This window comes from Balaenoptera borealis (assembly GCF_965194805.1).
Source record: "Balaenoptera borealis genome assembly, chromosome: 16".
NCBI lineage: Eukaryota > Metazoa > Chordata > Mammalia > Artiodactyla > Balaenopteridae > Balaenoptera > Balaenoptera borealis.
The window spans coordinates 68059683-68076601 of record NC_138872.1 but is presented as its reverse complement, the minus strand read 5'-3'; the positions used below and the strand labels follow the sequence as shown (position 1 = coordinate 68076601).

Below are 16919 nucleotides of genomic sequence, written 5' to 3'. Positions count from 1 at the left end.
TGTGGGATCTTAGTTCCCCGACCAGGGATCGAACCGAACCCTCGCCCCCTGCAGTGGAAGCGTGGAGTCTTAACCACTGGACCGTCAGGGAAGTCCCTACGACTATTTGAAGTTTACCTCATGAAATAAATGCAAGCAAATATTTTAAATTTTGGCAAGGTTCAAATTAATACTGAGATGCAGTTAATGTCAAGGATAGAAAGGTAACAAAACATTGGAAACCTTACGTCTAAGTCTAGTCAAAAGCAGAAATCCGTAACAATATACTTAGAAACTAATCAACACTTCCTATAAAACATTCAGTTAAATTTTGTAAACAAGACTATGTAATTCTAAAATTCATAACCCTGTCACCAAAATCTGAAGCAGATACTTTTTAGTCTATTCTTGTTTTTGAATGCATAGGTAAAATATTAACTTTAAAGCTAGTGGCAGGACTTCCCTGGCGGTCCGGTGGTTAAGACTCCGCGCTTCCACTGCAGGGGGCACGGGTTTGATCCCTGGTCAGGGAACTAAGATCCTGCAAGCCACGTGGCGTGGCTAAAATAAATAAAGTAAAGCTAGTGGCATATTGAAAGAATACACTGTGTAAAGCCTTTGGGAATGCAGTCAGCCACATTGATAGATCAAATGGACAATTTGATCATCTCAATAGATGTAGAAAAGGCATTTTCTCTCATTCATTGTTTATTCCTAATAGGATCAAACAGCCAGCATCATGTTTAATAAGGAAATGACAACAGTGGCTTAAACACAAAGGTTTATTTTCTCATTGAAAAGAAAGCCAGAAATAGTCCCAAACCATTTGTGGTGTTGACTGAAAAAAAAATGCGCAACTTAAAAGTTGAGAATTTTATTTGGCAGACTTACTGAGAATTGTAGCCAGCGATACAGCCACTCATAGCTCTGAGGGACTGTTCCAAAAACGTAAGGAAAGAGCCAGGATATATAGGAGTTTTTGCTGGGGAAAAAAAACCCAACACTCTCCCCCACATGTCTAAACTTCAAAAAATTACTTTTAATCACAAAAACAGACATCTCAAGTTAATGATTTTAGTGCTTTTCTATGTATGGGAAAGATGCAAGAGCCTGGACTCTGAAATCATTCCTTTGGTGCACGTCTTAACTATCTAGGGCCAGTATCTTGTTTTTTTCCATTCTGATTCCCCTCAGAGTACACCACAGGGGCAGCTGCCGTGGTTGATGGCTTTATGGCTGCAACATCCTTTGTTTACGGAAGTGGCAAGCGACATTCTTAGTCCACAGTGGTATAAGCATCACAAAGTTATTAGGGACCTAGAGCTCCAGCCAGCCCTAAGTCAGCACCCAAGGACGTGCTCCTCAACATTATGTTACGAGCTTTAACTGCTGACTGTTCTAGGCAACAGGAAGGGAGTGGGGGAGCCAGGAATAGAGGAAAACTGCTGACGTTCTTAAGGTTTCCTGGAAATTTTATGTGATATTTGCATTCACATCTTATTGGCTATTTAGTAGCATGGCCACTTGGAGGTGCAGAGAAGGCTAAGAAATTGTCATATTTGCATACAGTGCCACACACTTGGCTAATGAAGAAGGGGAGATTGGATATTGTAACAATTTATCTGTTTACCGGAAGACACTATGGCAATCTTTTCTACTGTTTAAAACCAAACAACTCAGGTATTTGTATGTATGTATGACTGTTTCTATTTGGGTCATAGAATTACAGATTTGTTTTCTTTAAAATTTATCTGAATTTTCTAAACTGAAAAAACATTATTTTTAATTCTCAATGTTAGTTTTTCAAAACTAAAACAACAAAAGGTGGAAATTCTTCCCACCAACTGATTACCCTTCTAGGAGACTAGTAATCACCAACTGATTACTAGTTCCTCATCTGTCCTTGGAGATATTCTAGGCATTTTTAAACAAATGAACTGTTCCACACTTTGCTTTTTTTTAATGTAACAATATAGATGACTTGGCGATAATGCCATTATCAGTATGAACTGTGTAATAAAAAGGAACAGCCCCTGCTTTCCTCTCTTCTGACAGAAGACGGTATCAATCACTCATATGCTGAAAGTGCTTTGTATTAAAACTGGCACATGAAGTTGCTGATAGTTTCCATGTATCTCCAGCCTCTCACTTCCACTGGCTCCATTCCTGTGGGCCCAAGCCTGCTTGAATGTTCCCTGCAATCCTCCCCCTTTCTCCTGCCTTGTTTCTGGTAGCCCTGCATGGTAGAGTGAAACAAGCATGGGTTTTGGGGTCAGGTTAAGTTTCTAGTTTTCTTGCCACCTTGGGCAAGTCACTTAGCAACTCGGCCTTGGTTTTTATATTCTTAAATGGTAAAAATGGTAAAAATCTACTTAATAGGTTTTGGTGAGGATTTAATGAGGTCACCAAAATACCAGACATGATAGGTACTCTTTAAATGTAGGTGCTATTATTTCTCCTCAAATTGCCTCATCTGAGATTTCTCTTTTTTAATTTACTACCTTAACTTGTGGTGACTTCCATTTCGTCACTATGTTCATTTCAAAACCTCTCCTGCTCTCATGGAAACCAGTGAAATTTTGCTAAGGATACTAATAACCTAATATTTGCAGAGACATCAAAAAGGGTTGCATTTGATAAAATCTGACCATCCTCTCTATATTTGTTAAGATTAGGGTCAACTGCAGGAAATGGAAAAAACTCAAGGTAACAGTGGCTTAAAAGATATTTAGATCTCTGTATTAGCTTCCTGGCATTCCTGAGCAAAACTGGGTGACTTAACAGAAATTTATCATCTGGCAGTTCTGGAGGCTAGAAGTCTGAAATCAGGGCCATGCTCACTCTGAAACCTGCAGGAGAATCCTGGTAATCTGCGACAGTCTTTAGCATTCCTTGGCTTTTAGCTGCATCACTCCAGTCTCCGCCTTCATTGTCATGTGGCGTTCTTCCTGTGCGTGTCTCCCATGACCATCTTGTAAAGATACTGATCATATTGGATAAGGGCTCACGCTACTTCCGTAAGATCTCATTTTAACTAGTTTCATCTGCAATGATGCTATTGCCAAATAAGGTCACATTCTGAGGGACTAGGGTTAGGATTTGTATCTTTTCTGGGGGGTCAGCAGGGCGGAGACACAATTCAACCCATAACACTCTCAAGAACCCCAAAGGCAGTGAAACTAGGACTGGTGTGCAGTCCATGGTCAGGCACCTAGATGCCGTCAGTCTGTTGCCCTGCTGTGAGTGACTTAATTCCTAGAAACACTTCATGGTTCAAGATGACAGTTATAATTCTAGCCATCACGTTCACATTCCAGCCAGCAGGAAAGAAGGAGAGTAGTGTACACGTCATTCTTTTAAGAACACCTCCTTGAAGTCCCACATGAAAGTTCTGCTCACATCCCAGTGGCCAGTACTTAGTCACATGGACACACTTAACTTTTTGTTTTTTGGTTTTTTTTACAGCTAATTTTTAATTTATCCATTTACTTATTTAATTTTAATTTTATATTGGAGTATATTTGGTTTACAATGTTGTGTTAGTTTCAGGTGTATAGCAAAGTGATTCAGTTATACATATATCCATTCTTTTTCAGATTCTTTTTCCATATTGGTTATTACATAATACTGAGTAGAGTTCCCTGTGCTATATAGTCGGTCCTTGTTGATTATCTATTTTTTATACAGTAGTGTGTATGTGTTATTTTTTTTTGACACACTTAACTTTAAAGAATGCTGGGAGATGTCTTTGTCTTGAGAGGCTATGGACCCCGCTGGGGAGAACAGAACAGAATCAGGAGATATCTAGCAGTGTCCACCACACACTCCTGATGCTTTCTTGTCCCATGGCTTTCTGATACTCTTCTGATTCTTCCCCCAGTTCTTCCTCCCACCCTAAACTTCCAAATATAGGCATGCTGCTAAAGGCTTTATCGTTAACCTTCATTGCTACTCTAGTAAGTCTCCCTGAAGTACAAATCTGACCCTACTACTTCTCTAATCACAACCTTTTGATCATTTCATTGGATTAAGTAAAACCAATTTCCCTAGCATTCAAGGTTCTCCATAGTATAGCCTCATCCAATCTTGGCCTCATCTGAATCTCAGTTTCCCTTTTTGGAAAATAGATATAATACCCGCCTTGATTCCAAAGGCTGTGAGGATTAAAATGGAAGTGTAAGGGAAAGCAAGTTTAATCTGTAAAGGTCTGTAAACATGTAAGGAATCTAGTGCTCTGTTCCTTCACATGGATGGATGGGTCCTATGCTGTAGCCAATCTGGACTCTTCCCTGACCTATGAATCTGTCTAGTAGAAATGGAGAGGCTTCCACACATCTTAGCTCTGAGGAGGAAGACACAGTCTCTTCTGGTAAACCTGGTTTATGCCAATGATCCAGACATGCAGCTGCAACCTGATTCTGATCACTGGGCATTTTCCTCATATCCTGTTATTTTTCAGCTGTTTCTTTCTGTTGAGTGCTCTGCTTATGGGACAGACTCACCTGCCAGACAACAATATTATATACCTTTGGCAGGGGCTATTAAGGTTTGTACCATGTTCTGATGTGCTGGCACACCTCCCTATACATGGGGTAGCAAGGAAATGTATTAACCAAATTTAAGAACCCAGAGGCAGTGAGTCTAGGGCTGGTATGACAGTCCCAGATCTTTCAGTGTCCTCTCTTTCCACTTCCAACAGCCATTCCTACCAACCTGTCCATAAGAGAGTTCCTCATGGGCAGGCGTGGTAAGAAGCAAAACTGTCCCACATGAAGCCAGTCTGGGTGACCTGGACAAGCATTACGCCCATTTAGGGAAGGGTGACTCAGTTTTGGCATGTCTCAAAAAGTGTGGGCTCAGAGGCAGAACTTTTGGCTATGGCCCAGTAAGGAAATTTGCAAGTCCTCTCTCCAAAAAGGCTAGCTATAAAGCTAGAAAAATTTGACAAAAATAACCATTTCAGTGCTACAGAAATCATGTAAAGGTAGATGGCAATCTGAGAAGTGTTTATGCTTGAAAAGCCACTGAAGTTTGGGTAAACAACATTTGCAGTTTCTGTCATTCTTCCCTGGGGCTGCATCCAGCCTCTCCCTTGCACCAACTCTGTAGGATTGATATCTTCTTTGAAATGATGTTAGCAGAAGTGACAGTTGCTGTGGTGGGCAAGTGGGGAGGGCCAGCAGTTCTACTAGTTTGATGTTGTGGTCATCATTAGAAAAAGCATGTACCTTGATGAAGATGTGCCCATGTACATCAGGGACCAGAGACAGCCCAAGCTAACCACAATCCCAGCTGACACTGAGGCTGCATTCACATGCTGAGGAAACACAAAGGGGCACAGTGGAAAGGAAAAGCTGGGACCAACTTGAAAGTGACCTGATATTTTGAATGTGCTCCCTTACCCACACACAGATCCACTGACAGGACAGAAGCCCTACTAGCTCAAAAAATTTGGTACAACTGTAGTCTGATCATTAACTGCCTTTAAGCTATGTAGACACAGGAAGTCAGATTTTAAAACAGAATAAAAACAAAAATAGAGACATCAGAAGCTACACACCATAGGGGAGAAATTTCATGAATTTATCTCGGGCAAACTACTAAACAAGCAAACAATAACAGGAACAATCTTTGGGGAGTCCAGAATCTAGAGTTGCTCCAATATATTATCTAAAATACCTAGTTGTCAATAAAAAATTATGAGATGTGCAAAGAAACAGGAAGGAAAGATCCATACTGAGGGAAAAAGCGGTAAATAGAAACTGAGTCTTCAGACAATGGATTTAACAATCAGCATTCAAAGTAGCTAATATAAATATGTTCAAAGAACCAAAGTAAACCATGTTTAAGGAATTATAGGAATCTATGACAAACAGTGATTCTCAATAGCAAGGCAGTATAAAAAAGATGGAAATTCTGGAATTGAAAAGTACATAAATTGAAATGAATTCACTAGAGCCTCTCAACAAAAGATTTGGGATGGCAGAAGAAGTCAGTGAACCTGAAGATAGGTCAGTAGAAATTATCCAATCTGAAAAACAGAAAAAAAACTAGAGCTGCAGAGATCTGTGAGACACCATGAGGTGTCACACACATAATGGGAGTCCCAAAAGGACAAGTGAGAGAAAGGGACAGGAAAGTTATTTGAAGAAATAATATCCAAAACCTTCCCAAACTTGCTGAAAAACATTAATCTGCACATCCGTAAAACTCAACAACCTTCAAGTAGGATAAACACAAAGAAACCCATACATAGACACATTAGAGCCAAACTTAAAAACCAAAGCCGAAGATAAAATCTTGAAAGCTGTAAGAGAGAAATGACTCATTGCATACAATAGGTTCATAATAGATTAACAGCTGACTTCTTATTGGAAATAATAAGAGTTCAGAAGGCAGTGGGATGACGTATTCAATGATCTGAATATGAAAAGAATTCTATTTCCAGCAGAACTGTTCTTCAAAAATGAAGGCATGGGCTTCCCTGGTGGCGCAGTGGTTAAGAAGCCGCTTGCCAATGCAGGGGACACGGGTTCGAGCCCTGGTCCGGGAAGCCCGTGCACCCCCAACTACTGAGCCTGTGCTCTAGAGCCCGTGAGCCACAACTACTGAAGCCCGCGCGCCTAGAGCCCACGCTCTGCAACAGGAGAAGCCACCGTGATGAGACGCCCAGGCACCACAGCGAAGAGTAGCTCGGGCAACTAGAGAAAGCCCGCGCAGCAGCAATGAAGACCCGAAGCAGCCAAAAATAAAATAAAATAAATGAATTTATTAAAAAAAAAAAAAAAAAGAGCTCAGGCTCCAGTAGCAGGCTTGGCTGAGTTCAGCTCCCACAGCGCTACCTTCTAGCTACGTGACATTGAACCACTTGCTTAACTGCCTCAGTTCTTCCTCTTTAAGTTGGGGGAGAATAACAGCACTCATAGGACTGTGAGGACTGAGTGCGCTCGTACAAGTAAGAGCTTTAGCGTAAGCACATATTTAAGTGCCCAAAAGTCACTTAAGTTAGCAGAGTAGAAGAGGCTCCCACACCCTCCGGCCGCCAGCCCGCCGCGCTTCCCGGAAGGCAGGCAGTCGCTATAGTAACGAGTACCTACTTCCGGAAGAAGTACGGCGCGCGGCGAGGGTCAATCCCAGCCGTACACATCAGCGAGCTGACGGAGGGGCTGTGGAGAGGCTAGTTGGCGGCGCCGTCAGTCCCGGCCCGCCGCCTCCCAGACCCGCGCGGGTGCTCTCGCAGGGCCGCCCGCTTCTGCAGCCTCGCGGACGCCCGGAGCCAGCGCTTCAGGCCTGGACGCTGGGGTGCGGCGGTGCAGCCATGGACTTCTCCAAGTTCCTTGCCGAAGACTTCGACGTGAAGGAGTGGATCAACGCGGCCTTCAGGGCTGGCCCCAAGGAGGTGGCGGCCGGGAAGGCGGACAGCCACGCGGCCACCCTGGTGATGAAGCTGCAGCTGTTCATCCAGGAGGTGAACCACGCCGTGGAGGGTGAGTGGCCGGGCAGAGCTCCCAGACGGGCCCGGGGCCCCCGGGGTTGCACGTAGTGGGCAGTAAAGGTCGGCGCCTCCCATGGAGAGCGAGCGAGCGAGCCCTGCTCAGGTTCTCCCGCAGTCCTTACGGGGATATGCAGGAGAAGGTCTCAGCCCGCTACTCGTCTCTCTGCAACACTTGCGGACTTGGGATCTTGGTTTTCCACCTCTGGCGGTGCTGTCAAGTTTCCTTTTAAAACTTAGAAGAGTGAATTTTAAGAATATTAAATAATAGTCAACTGATCCTTACATTTGGCAAAAAAGCATATAGAGGGTGTATAGGAATGACAAATCTGGGAAACATTGTTTTAATGGATTTAAAAAAATTATTTTATTGAAGTATAGTTGATTTACAATGTTGTGTTAATTTCTACTGTACAGCAAAGTGATTCAGTTTATATATCTATATCTATATCTATATATATATACACATTCTTTTTCATATTCTTTTCGATTATGGTTCATCACAGGATCTTGAATATAGTTCCCTGTGCTATACAGTAGGACCTTGCTGTTTATCCATCCTGTATGTAATAGTTTGCATCTGCTAATCCCAAACTCCCAATCCAACCCTCCCCCACCGCCCCTGTTTTAGTGGATCTTTATGTCAGTGGGAAGATGGGCTGTCCTGACGGGAGACTTTTAAGTACCGAATTCACTAACCAGAATAGTGAATTATAAAAAATAACACACCAGAACCATTTCATTAACTCCTCGACCTGGTTTTCATTCACTGTACGTTTATTCAGTGCATACTGCAGCCAGTCTCTCTGCTCGGCTCTGTGGGAAAGAGGCTCAGACTGCCCACACTGGGAGCTTATGGTCCTGTAAATAGAACTTTGTTTTATAGATGTGTCCACTGTTTAAGAAAAGGTGGAGGTGGGGGGACGCTTTATTTCACTGCAGATTCTTTATTGTACTTTGCATTTTTAGTAATTATTGAGCATCTACTATGCACCTGCCAAGAAATGAGTGCTGGGGATGAAAAGTTTACCTTTCTAGAGCTTGCTGCCCTGTGGGGAACATACATGAACTGTTTAATTACAATGAAGGGTGGCTTTACTGAGAGTAGAACCAGAAGCTGAGAGCTGGATGAAGGAAGCAATGATCTCTTGTCTGGGAGAATCATAAAGGGCTTTTCCCTGTTTTAGGCCTTGAAGGAAGACCTCACAGGGCAAAGATGGGGAGGACATGAATAATAATATAATAGCAAATGTCTGAATTCTTGGTATACATCAGGCACTGTTTTAAGTACTTTATATGTATTAACTAAGTGGTTTTCAACAGGGGTGGTGGGACTTCCCTGGTCCGCCTGTCAATGCAAGGGACACGGGTTCAATCCCTGGTCCGGGAAGATCCCACATGCCGCAGAGCAACTAAGCCCGTGCGCCACAACTACTGAGCCTGCGCTCTGGAGCCCGTGAGCCACAATTACTGAGCCCGTGCGCCTAGAGCCCGTGCTCCGCAACAAGAGAAGCCACCACAATGAGAAGCCCGTGCACCGCAACGAAGAGTAGCCCCCGCTCGCCAAAACTAGAGAAAACCCGCGCGCAGCAACAAAGACCCAAAGCAGCCAAAAAAAAAAACAACAAAAAATCCGCCTTCCAGTGCACAGGACACAGGCTCGATCCCTGGTCGGGGAACTAAGATCCCACATGCTGCGGGGCAACTAAGCCCGCACACTGCAACTACTGAGCTCACGCGCCTCAATGAGAGAGCCTGTGTGCTGCAAACTACAGAGCCCACGCGCTCAGGAGCCCATGCGCCACTACTAGAGAGAGAAAACCCAAATGCCACAACTAGAGGGAAGCCTGCACCGCAACAAAATATCCCACACGCCTCAACGAAGAAGACCCCAGTGCCGCAACTAAGACCTGATGCAGCCAAAAAATTTTTTTAAGTAAATAAATAAATAATCCCTGCATGGTCTGGCTCCTGCCAACCTCTCCAACCTAAGAATAGATCTTGTTCAACATGGTATCTCCAGACCCTGGAAAACAGTTTGTGCCCAATAAATATCCACTGACTGAATGAATGAACAAATCAGTCCTCCTATTAGAGTTCCTCAACAACTCCTGTTTCAGCCTCTGCAATAACTTCTCTTCACTGCAGACTTGGGACCTTGTTTCATCTTCCATAAAAATAAAGCTTTAAACCTCCGAAGGCTTCTCACTGCCCATGGGATGAGATCCAAACCTTCAGGATGGGCAAAAACACCTTTCACAATTTGATCCTAATCTACTTTTCTACCTTATCTCTAGCAGAAGTTCCCCCCATGAAAGTGCAATCCTTCAATAATAATAATACTAATGACTAATATTTATTGATGTTATTGGTGAAGCTCTGTTTAAACTTCCCGCCTTTCTCTGGACTGGTTAGGCCTTTTTATACACACATGCCTCTACATGTTCCCTCTCCCTTTAATACCAGAGAGGTAGTAAAGTATAATGGAAAAGAGCCTGGGATCTGGAACCAGTTGCCTGGATTCAAATCCAGGCTCCCCATTCATTAGCAACATGATGCTGGGCAAGTTACTGCCCTCAGCCGCAGTTTCTACAACTATAAAGTGGGAATAATAACTATGCCTACCTCTAAGGATTACTGTCATTTTTAAATTAGATAATCATGCCAAGGGGAGGGGGCACTATTAACAGTTTGGCCAGGACACTTCTTCATTGCCCAGGACTCTCCCAAGCACTGTAGGACATTAAGCATTGTTGGGTCATTTCCACTAAATGTCCTACCATAGCAACAACTAAAAAATTCCTACCAACTTCCAAATATTGGGGGTGGGGTGCAGGGGTGGCATTACCACCCGTTTTCTTTTTTTTTTTAATTTTATAAATTTATTTATTTATTTTTGGCTGCGTTGGGTCCTTGTTGCTGTGCGCGGGCTTTCTCTAGTTGTGGCGAGCAGGGGCTACTCTTCGTTGCAGTGCGTGGGCTTCTCATTGCGGTGGCTTCTCTTGTTGCAGAGCACGGGCTCTAGGCACACAGGCTTCAGTAGTTGTGGCACGCGGGCTCAGTAGTTGTGGCTTGCGGGCTCTAGAGCGTAGGCTCAGTAGCTGTGGCGCACGGGCTTAGTTGCTCTGCGGCATGTGGGATCTTCCCGGACCAGGGCTCGAACCTGTGTCCCCTGCATTGGCAGGCGCGTTCTTTTTTTTTAAAGATTGAGAATCCCTATTTTTTAAAAATATTTATTTATTTATTTTTATGTTTGGCTGTGTTGGGTCTTCGTTTCTGTGCGAGGGCTTTCTCCAGTTGCGGCGAGCGGGGGCCACTCTTCATCGCGGTGCGCGGGCCTCTCACTGTCGCGGCCTCTCCCGTTGCGGAGCACAGGCTCCAGACGTGCAGGCCCAGTAGTTGTGGCTCACGGGCCTAGTTGCTCCGCGGCATGTGGGATCTTCCCGGACCGGGGCACGAACCCATGTCCCCTGCATTGGCAGGCGGATTCTTAACCACTGTGCCACCAGAGAAGCCCTTGGCAGGTGCGTTCTTAACCACTGTGCCACCAGGGAAGTCCCTCTTTGGTTTGTTTTTGTTTTGTTTTTTTTTTGGCCGCAGTGCACAGCACGCAGGATCTTAGTTCCCCAACCAGGGATCAAACCTGCGCCCCCTGCAGGGGAAGCACAGATTCTTAACCACTGCTCCACCAGGGAAGTCCCCATGCAGGGATTTTAACGTCACATTAAAGAGTTTGGATTTGGTTTAAAATTAGTGTAATGGGAAGGTACTGGAGGATTTTTAAGCAGGGGAATGAGATGTTTTGATTTATGTCCCCATTCAGGAGACTATGGCTGTAGTCCAGAAGAGAGGTAACAGTGGCTTCCTCTGAGATTATAGCATTAGAGATGGTGAGAGATGGGTAGATATAAGGTATTTTTTAGGAGGAAAAAAGGGGAGAACTTGCTGATGGATTGGAATGAGGGATGAGAGGGGAAGAAAATCAAGAATGATGGCAGATTCTTGAACTGAGCAACTGGATGGAGGTGCCAAGTGTACAGCAATGTTGAGAGAATTTGTAGTAAGCATTCATAACCCACTACCTAGATTCTACAATGAGCAGTGTGCTATTCTCGCTTTATCACAGTTCTATCCATCCCTCTCTCCATCCATTCGTCCACCTTATTTTTGATTTCAAAATAAATCAGTATTTCAGAGTAAGTTACAGACATCAGTACACTTCACCCCTAGACATGTCAGTTGAAACCCTAAACATTATAGAGTTCAATACTTGTTTACGGCTCTTTTTTTTACTAGATAAAATTTACATAAGGTGAAATGGAGGGACCTTATCTGATAAGTTTGGGTTTTGACAGATGTATACGGCTAGTGTAACTCAACCCCCCATCAAGATGTAGAATGTTACCATCACCTCTGGAGAAGCCCCATTCCGCTTTCACAGGGAGATTTGGCCCTTACCCTCCCAGAGGCAACCACTGGAGGTGAGAGTTTGTTTGTTTGTTTGTTTTGATTTTTTTTTTTTTGCCACACTGCAAGGCTCGTGGTGTCTTAGTTCCCCAACTGGGGATCGAACCCAAGCCCTCTACAGTGGAAGCGCGGAGTTCTAACCACTGGACCGCCAGGGAATTCCCAGGAGGTGATAGTTTTAAAATGGATACTAGAAAGAATTAAACTTGTGTGTGGCTGTGCTGTGGAGAGGGAAAAAGAGGTTCACAGGGAACCAGCCAGACATGAAGAGTGACTCTGAGGTTCAGCAGGCAGGGGGCCAGGCTGGGACCATGACAGCGCTGTAAAAATCAGCGCTGTAGAAATCACTGTTCCCTGGTGGCACAGTGGTTAAGAATCCGCCTGCCAATGCAGGGGACACGGGTTCGAGCCCTGGTCCGGGAAGATCCCGCATGCTGCGGAGCAACTAAGCCCGTGCGCCACAACTGCTGAAACCCGTGCGCCTAGAGCCCGTGCTCCACAACAAGAGAAGCCACCGTGATCAGAAGCCCGCGCACCGCAACGAAGAGTCGTCCCAGCTCACCGCAACTAGAGAAAGCCCGTGCGCAGCAATGAAGACCCAATGCAGCCAAAAATAAAGTAAAATTAAAAAAAAAAAAATCAGTGAAGTCTCTGTGCCTCGAAGAAATCTTTGTTCTGCCTTTGTTTTCTTAAAACTTAAGGTCAGTGCTGGAGACAGATGGTTATTTTATGGCAGAGCCGGATGAACAGGTTCCTGAAGCGCGTCTTCAAGATGTTAAGGTTCCGTTCAATGCACCGGTGGAGCAGAAGGCTCTGGCCTTCTTTGGTTGATTCCCCAGCGAATTGCTGTTTAACGGGCTAAAGGGTTATGCTGTTAACCCTCCTGTTTCCAGATAGCACATCAGGGTCTGCAAGGATTTTCAGATTTTATTCTACACTTGGGATGCCTATTAAAAAAATACAGGTTCCTTGATCTTACTTGATCTTCTAACAGGATTCTTAAGTAAGAATCTCTGGCAGGTGGCCTGGGGACCTGCATTTTAACTGCATTCCAGCTGATGCTGGTGGTCTGTGGACTACATTTTGAAAAGACTGTGGAAAGCAGACATTGGGTCCAGACACACGTTGGTTTCAGTTCTGAAATCTTGGGCAAGTTACTTAACCTCTTCTGAGACTTCGTTTTCTTATCTGTAAGAGGTGGCTGCTAATGACTGCCGTGGACATTAGGTGATATAATGTATATAAAGCACCTGGTGCAGAGCTGGCATTTACCACTGTCACGTTCCTCCATTCTTCCTCGAAAAGGAAATTGCTTGGGAGTTCCCTGGTGGTCCAGAGGTTAGGACTCGGTGCTTTCACTGCCGGGGTCCAGGTTCAATCCCTGGTTGGGGACCTAAGATCCCACAAGCCATGTGGTGTGACCAAAAAAAAAAAAAAAACCAAGGAGTTGTAGTAAGAAGACAGCTGATGTTGGGTCGGGTTGACAGTTTATTCACAGGGCCCTCACCATCATTCTGGGGAGGACAGGGTCCCGGCAGAGGCCAGCTCTGCACCTCTTCCCACGCTCCCCCCCCCCCCCCCCGCAACTTTCCTCAGGCTCAGAAAACTGCATGGTTGGTAGTGCCTTAGGGAAGATTCGCTTCCTGCTGTCTGATTTATTCGTATTGTTCACTGGTGAGTGGTCCGATGTTCACCTTTGGTTCTTGGGTTCTTGCTGCAGAAACAAGTCACCAGGCCCTTCAGAACATGCCCAAAGTGCTCCGTGATGTCGAAGCCCTTAAACAGGAGGCATCTTTTCTGAAAGAACAAATGATTCTTGTCAAGGAGGACATTAAAAAATTTGAACAGGACACATCTCAGTCGATGCAGGTATTTTGGCTCCTGTCCTAAGTGTTGACTCTTGTTTTTGGAAGATGTTCACTTTCCTTGTGGGAGGTCAACCTTAACTCAAAATTCTGCCAAGCACTCAGACTACTCTTTTGTTCGGTTCTTTCAGCTTATTCATCTCTCTTTAGCACCGCTGAACAATTTAGCCGTGTAATCGGTGCTGTACGGGGTACAGAGGCTCCCTAAAGGCAGGAGCATGCCACGATACTTATGTTTCGAGTCGCTGATGGAAGGCAGAGGAAATGGAACTGCCACTTCTTTAGTGTTCGACCCCTCATTTCTCTTCTAGGTATTGGTAGAAATCGACCAGGTGAAGTCCCGAATGCAGCTTGCCGCAGAATCTCTTCAAGAAGCCGACAAATGGAGCACACTGAGTGCTGATATCGAGGAGACATTTAAGACTCAAGTAGGTTTCTTGTTTAGGGGATGTTGTGACATCTCTTTAAGCAGGAACTTGAGGTTTGGAGAAACAAATGAGCTAGCTATGCCACTCACAATCAGAAGGGCTAGTAAATAGCCGGGTGTGGGAATGTTCAGGCATAGGTTGGGGGCGATCTGAGACTGCTCTGAGTTTTTCCACCTACTTTAGTTTGTATCATCTACTTGACTGAAGCCTTTTAGTCACAAAAGTGAGTTCAGGAAAAGCTTAAAAAGGCAGAGAAAATGGAGTATATGGGAGTGTGGAACTTGGGCAGGGGTGCCCTACACACCGTGGGACCTTAGCAAGTTACTCTACCCTCCTTGGATAGCAAAGTGTGGAAAATAGTGATATTTTTGATACCTGGTTATAAGGATGGAGTAAGATGATATCTTATGAAAAACTTTTTTTTTCAATTGTAAAGCAAAATGAATTATTTATCATCTCTTTTGCTGTTTAAAAAAAAAACTTTAAGAAGTTTTTTAAAAGTTCTAAAAGCACATGGGAAAAATTGAGTAAACAGGAATAAACAGTGAAAAATAAGTCTTTCTCATAGTTCTGACCCTCCCAATCCCCTAATTTCCCTTCTATAATACAAACCATGTTGTCAGCTTTGTGCCTGTTCTTCCAGATAAACGCACACACATATATGTTCCTTGCCCTGTTTTTCCCCCACAAATGGTAGCGCATTGTGAATACTGCTTCGCACATTTTTTTTCAGTCAACAATCTATTATTCTGTCAGTTATTGTTACCTTTTTTTTTTTTAAATTTTATTTATTATTTTTGGCTGCGTTGGGTCTTCATTGCTGTGCCTGGGCTTTCTCTAGTTGTGGCGAGCTGGGGCTACTCTTCGTTGCGGTGTGTGGGCTTCTCATTGTGGTGGCTTCTCTTGTTGCGGAGCACGGGCTCTAGGCACGTGGGCTTCAGTAGTCGTGGCGCTCGGGCTCAGTAGTTGTGGCTTGCAGGCTCTAGAGCGCAGGCTCAGTAGTTGTGGCGCACAGGCTTAGTTGCTCTGCGGCTTGTGGGATCTTCCCGGACCAGGGTTTATACCCGTGTCCCCTGCATTGGCAGGCAGATTCTTAACCACTGAGCCACCAGGGAAGCCCTGTCCATTCTTAATTGAAGTAGCAGGGGTGTTTTAACATAAATATCCTCTATTCTGGTCTTTTTATAGGACATAGCTGTGATTTCTGCCAAGCTCACAGGTATGCAGAATAGCCTAATGATGCTTGTTGATACACCAGACTACTCAGAAAAATGTGTGCACTTGGAGGCGTTGAAGAACAGGCTGGAGGCCTTGGCCAGCCCCCAGATTGTAGCAGCATTCACATCTCAGTCTATAGGTGAGTGCTGGCCATTTATCATCTCTCTGTACACCTCTTCACGAAGGTAAGGCTTTCCGAATCTTCAATCTTTAGAATGTCTTAATGTCGATTAAATTATGTAGATTGGAAGTCAATCTGTAGCTTTATGGTGGTTGTCTTTTCTTCAACATTTTATATGAACTTTTTCAAAATACAGAAAAGTTGAAATAACCATCAGTGAACACACCATCTAGATCCTAGCGTTAGCATTTGCCACATTTGCTTTATCACATATCTACCCACCTATTCACCTCTCTATCCATCCACCTTATTTTTTTTAATGCATTTCAAAGTAAGTTGCAGACATCAGTATACTTCACTCCTAAGCACTTTAGCATTCATATCAATAACTAGAGTTCAGTGTTGGTTTATGATTCTTTCTTTTCTTCAGGTAAAGTTTACATTTAGAAAAATGTACAAATCTTAAGTGCACCATTTGATGAGTTTTGACACTGATCAAGACCATTATGATGCTGTGTTATTTTCCAGTGATTTTTTTCAACAAATAAGTTTATCTAACTCCCTTTCCATTTCATCCACAAAACTATTGGTTAAACAAGAAGCAGCAGCAGTAAAGCTGTTTTCTTACCTTCACAGTTACTTACATTGGCAGAATGTAGTCTGTACCCACTGCCCTGCTTCCTGCACTCTTGCTCGTATATCACACAAGCCCCTCCACTCTGGGGTTAATGTTCTCCTGAACCCGTTCTGTTGAAGGTCTCCAACAGCTGTATCATCACCAAACCCCAAGGCCTAATATCACTTTATACTTTTCTGTTTCTTTTCTTTTCTTTTTTTAAATTTTTATTTTATTTATTTATTTTTGGCTGTGTTGGGTCTTTGTTGCTGCACGCGGGCTTTCTCTAGTGGCGGTGAGCGGGGCCTGCTCTTCGTTGTGGTGCACGGGCTTCTCACTGCAGTGGCTTCTCTTGTTGCGGAGCACGGGCTCTAGGTGCACGAGCTTCAGTAGTTTTGGCACGCGGGCTTCAGTAGTTGTGGCTCGTGGTCTCATAGAGCGCAGGCTCAGTAGTTGTGGCGCACGGGCTTAGTTGCTCCGCGGCACGTGGGATCTTCCCAGACCAGGGATCGAACCTGTGTCCCCTGCATTGGCAGGCAGATTCTTCTCCATTGCACCACCAGGGAAGCCCTACTTTTCTGTTTCTCATTGTCAGCAACAGTTAACAATGTTTTTTACTCCCTCCTGTTCTGAGAATGCTTTCTTCCCTTGGCTTCTGAGATGTAGCATCAATTTTGTTTATATGATGGTACGTTTCCAGTGGTAAAATTAAATCGTAAGAAGTTCTGATATC

The 16919-nt window shown here is 44.2% G+C and overlaps 1 protein-coding gene across 4 annotated transcripts in view; it reads left to right on the top strand.

The window, feature by feature from the left end:
• Positions 1-7066: 7066 nt before the first annotated feature.
• The window catches only part of COG7 (component of oligomeric golgi complex 7), a 78783-nt gene continuing 68930 nt past the window's right edge, over positions 7067-16919 (top strand). For 2 of the 4 annotated variants that reach the window (XM_082362461.1, XM_082362462.1), the window contains exons 1-4: positions 7067-7466; positions 13659-13807; positions 14115-14231; positions 15420-15588. In XM_082362461.1, coding sequence (XP_082218587.1) covers positions 7298-7466; positions 13659-13807; positions 14115-14231; positions 15420-15588 — 604 coding nt within the window. In that variant the 5' untranslated portion in view covers positions 7067-7297. The remainder of the gene's footprint in view (positions 7467-13658; positions 13808-14114; positions 14232-15419; positions 15589-16919) is intronic. The other 2 variants (XM_082362460.1, XM_082362459.1) reach the window with 2 other exon arrangements.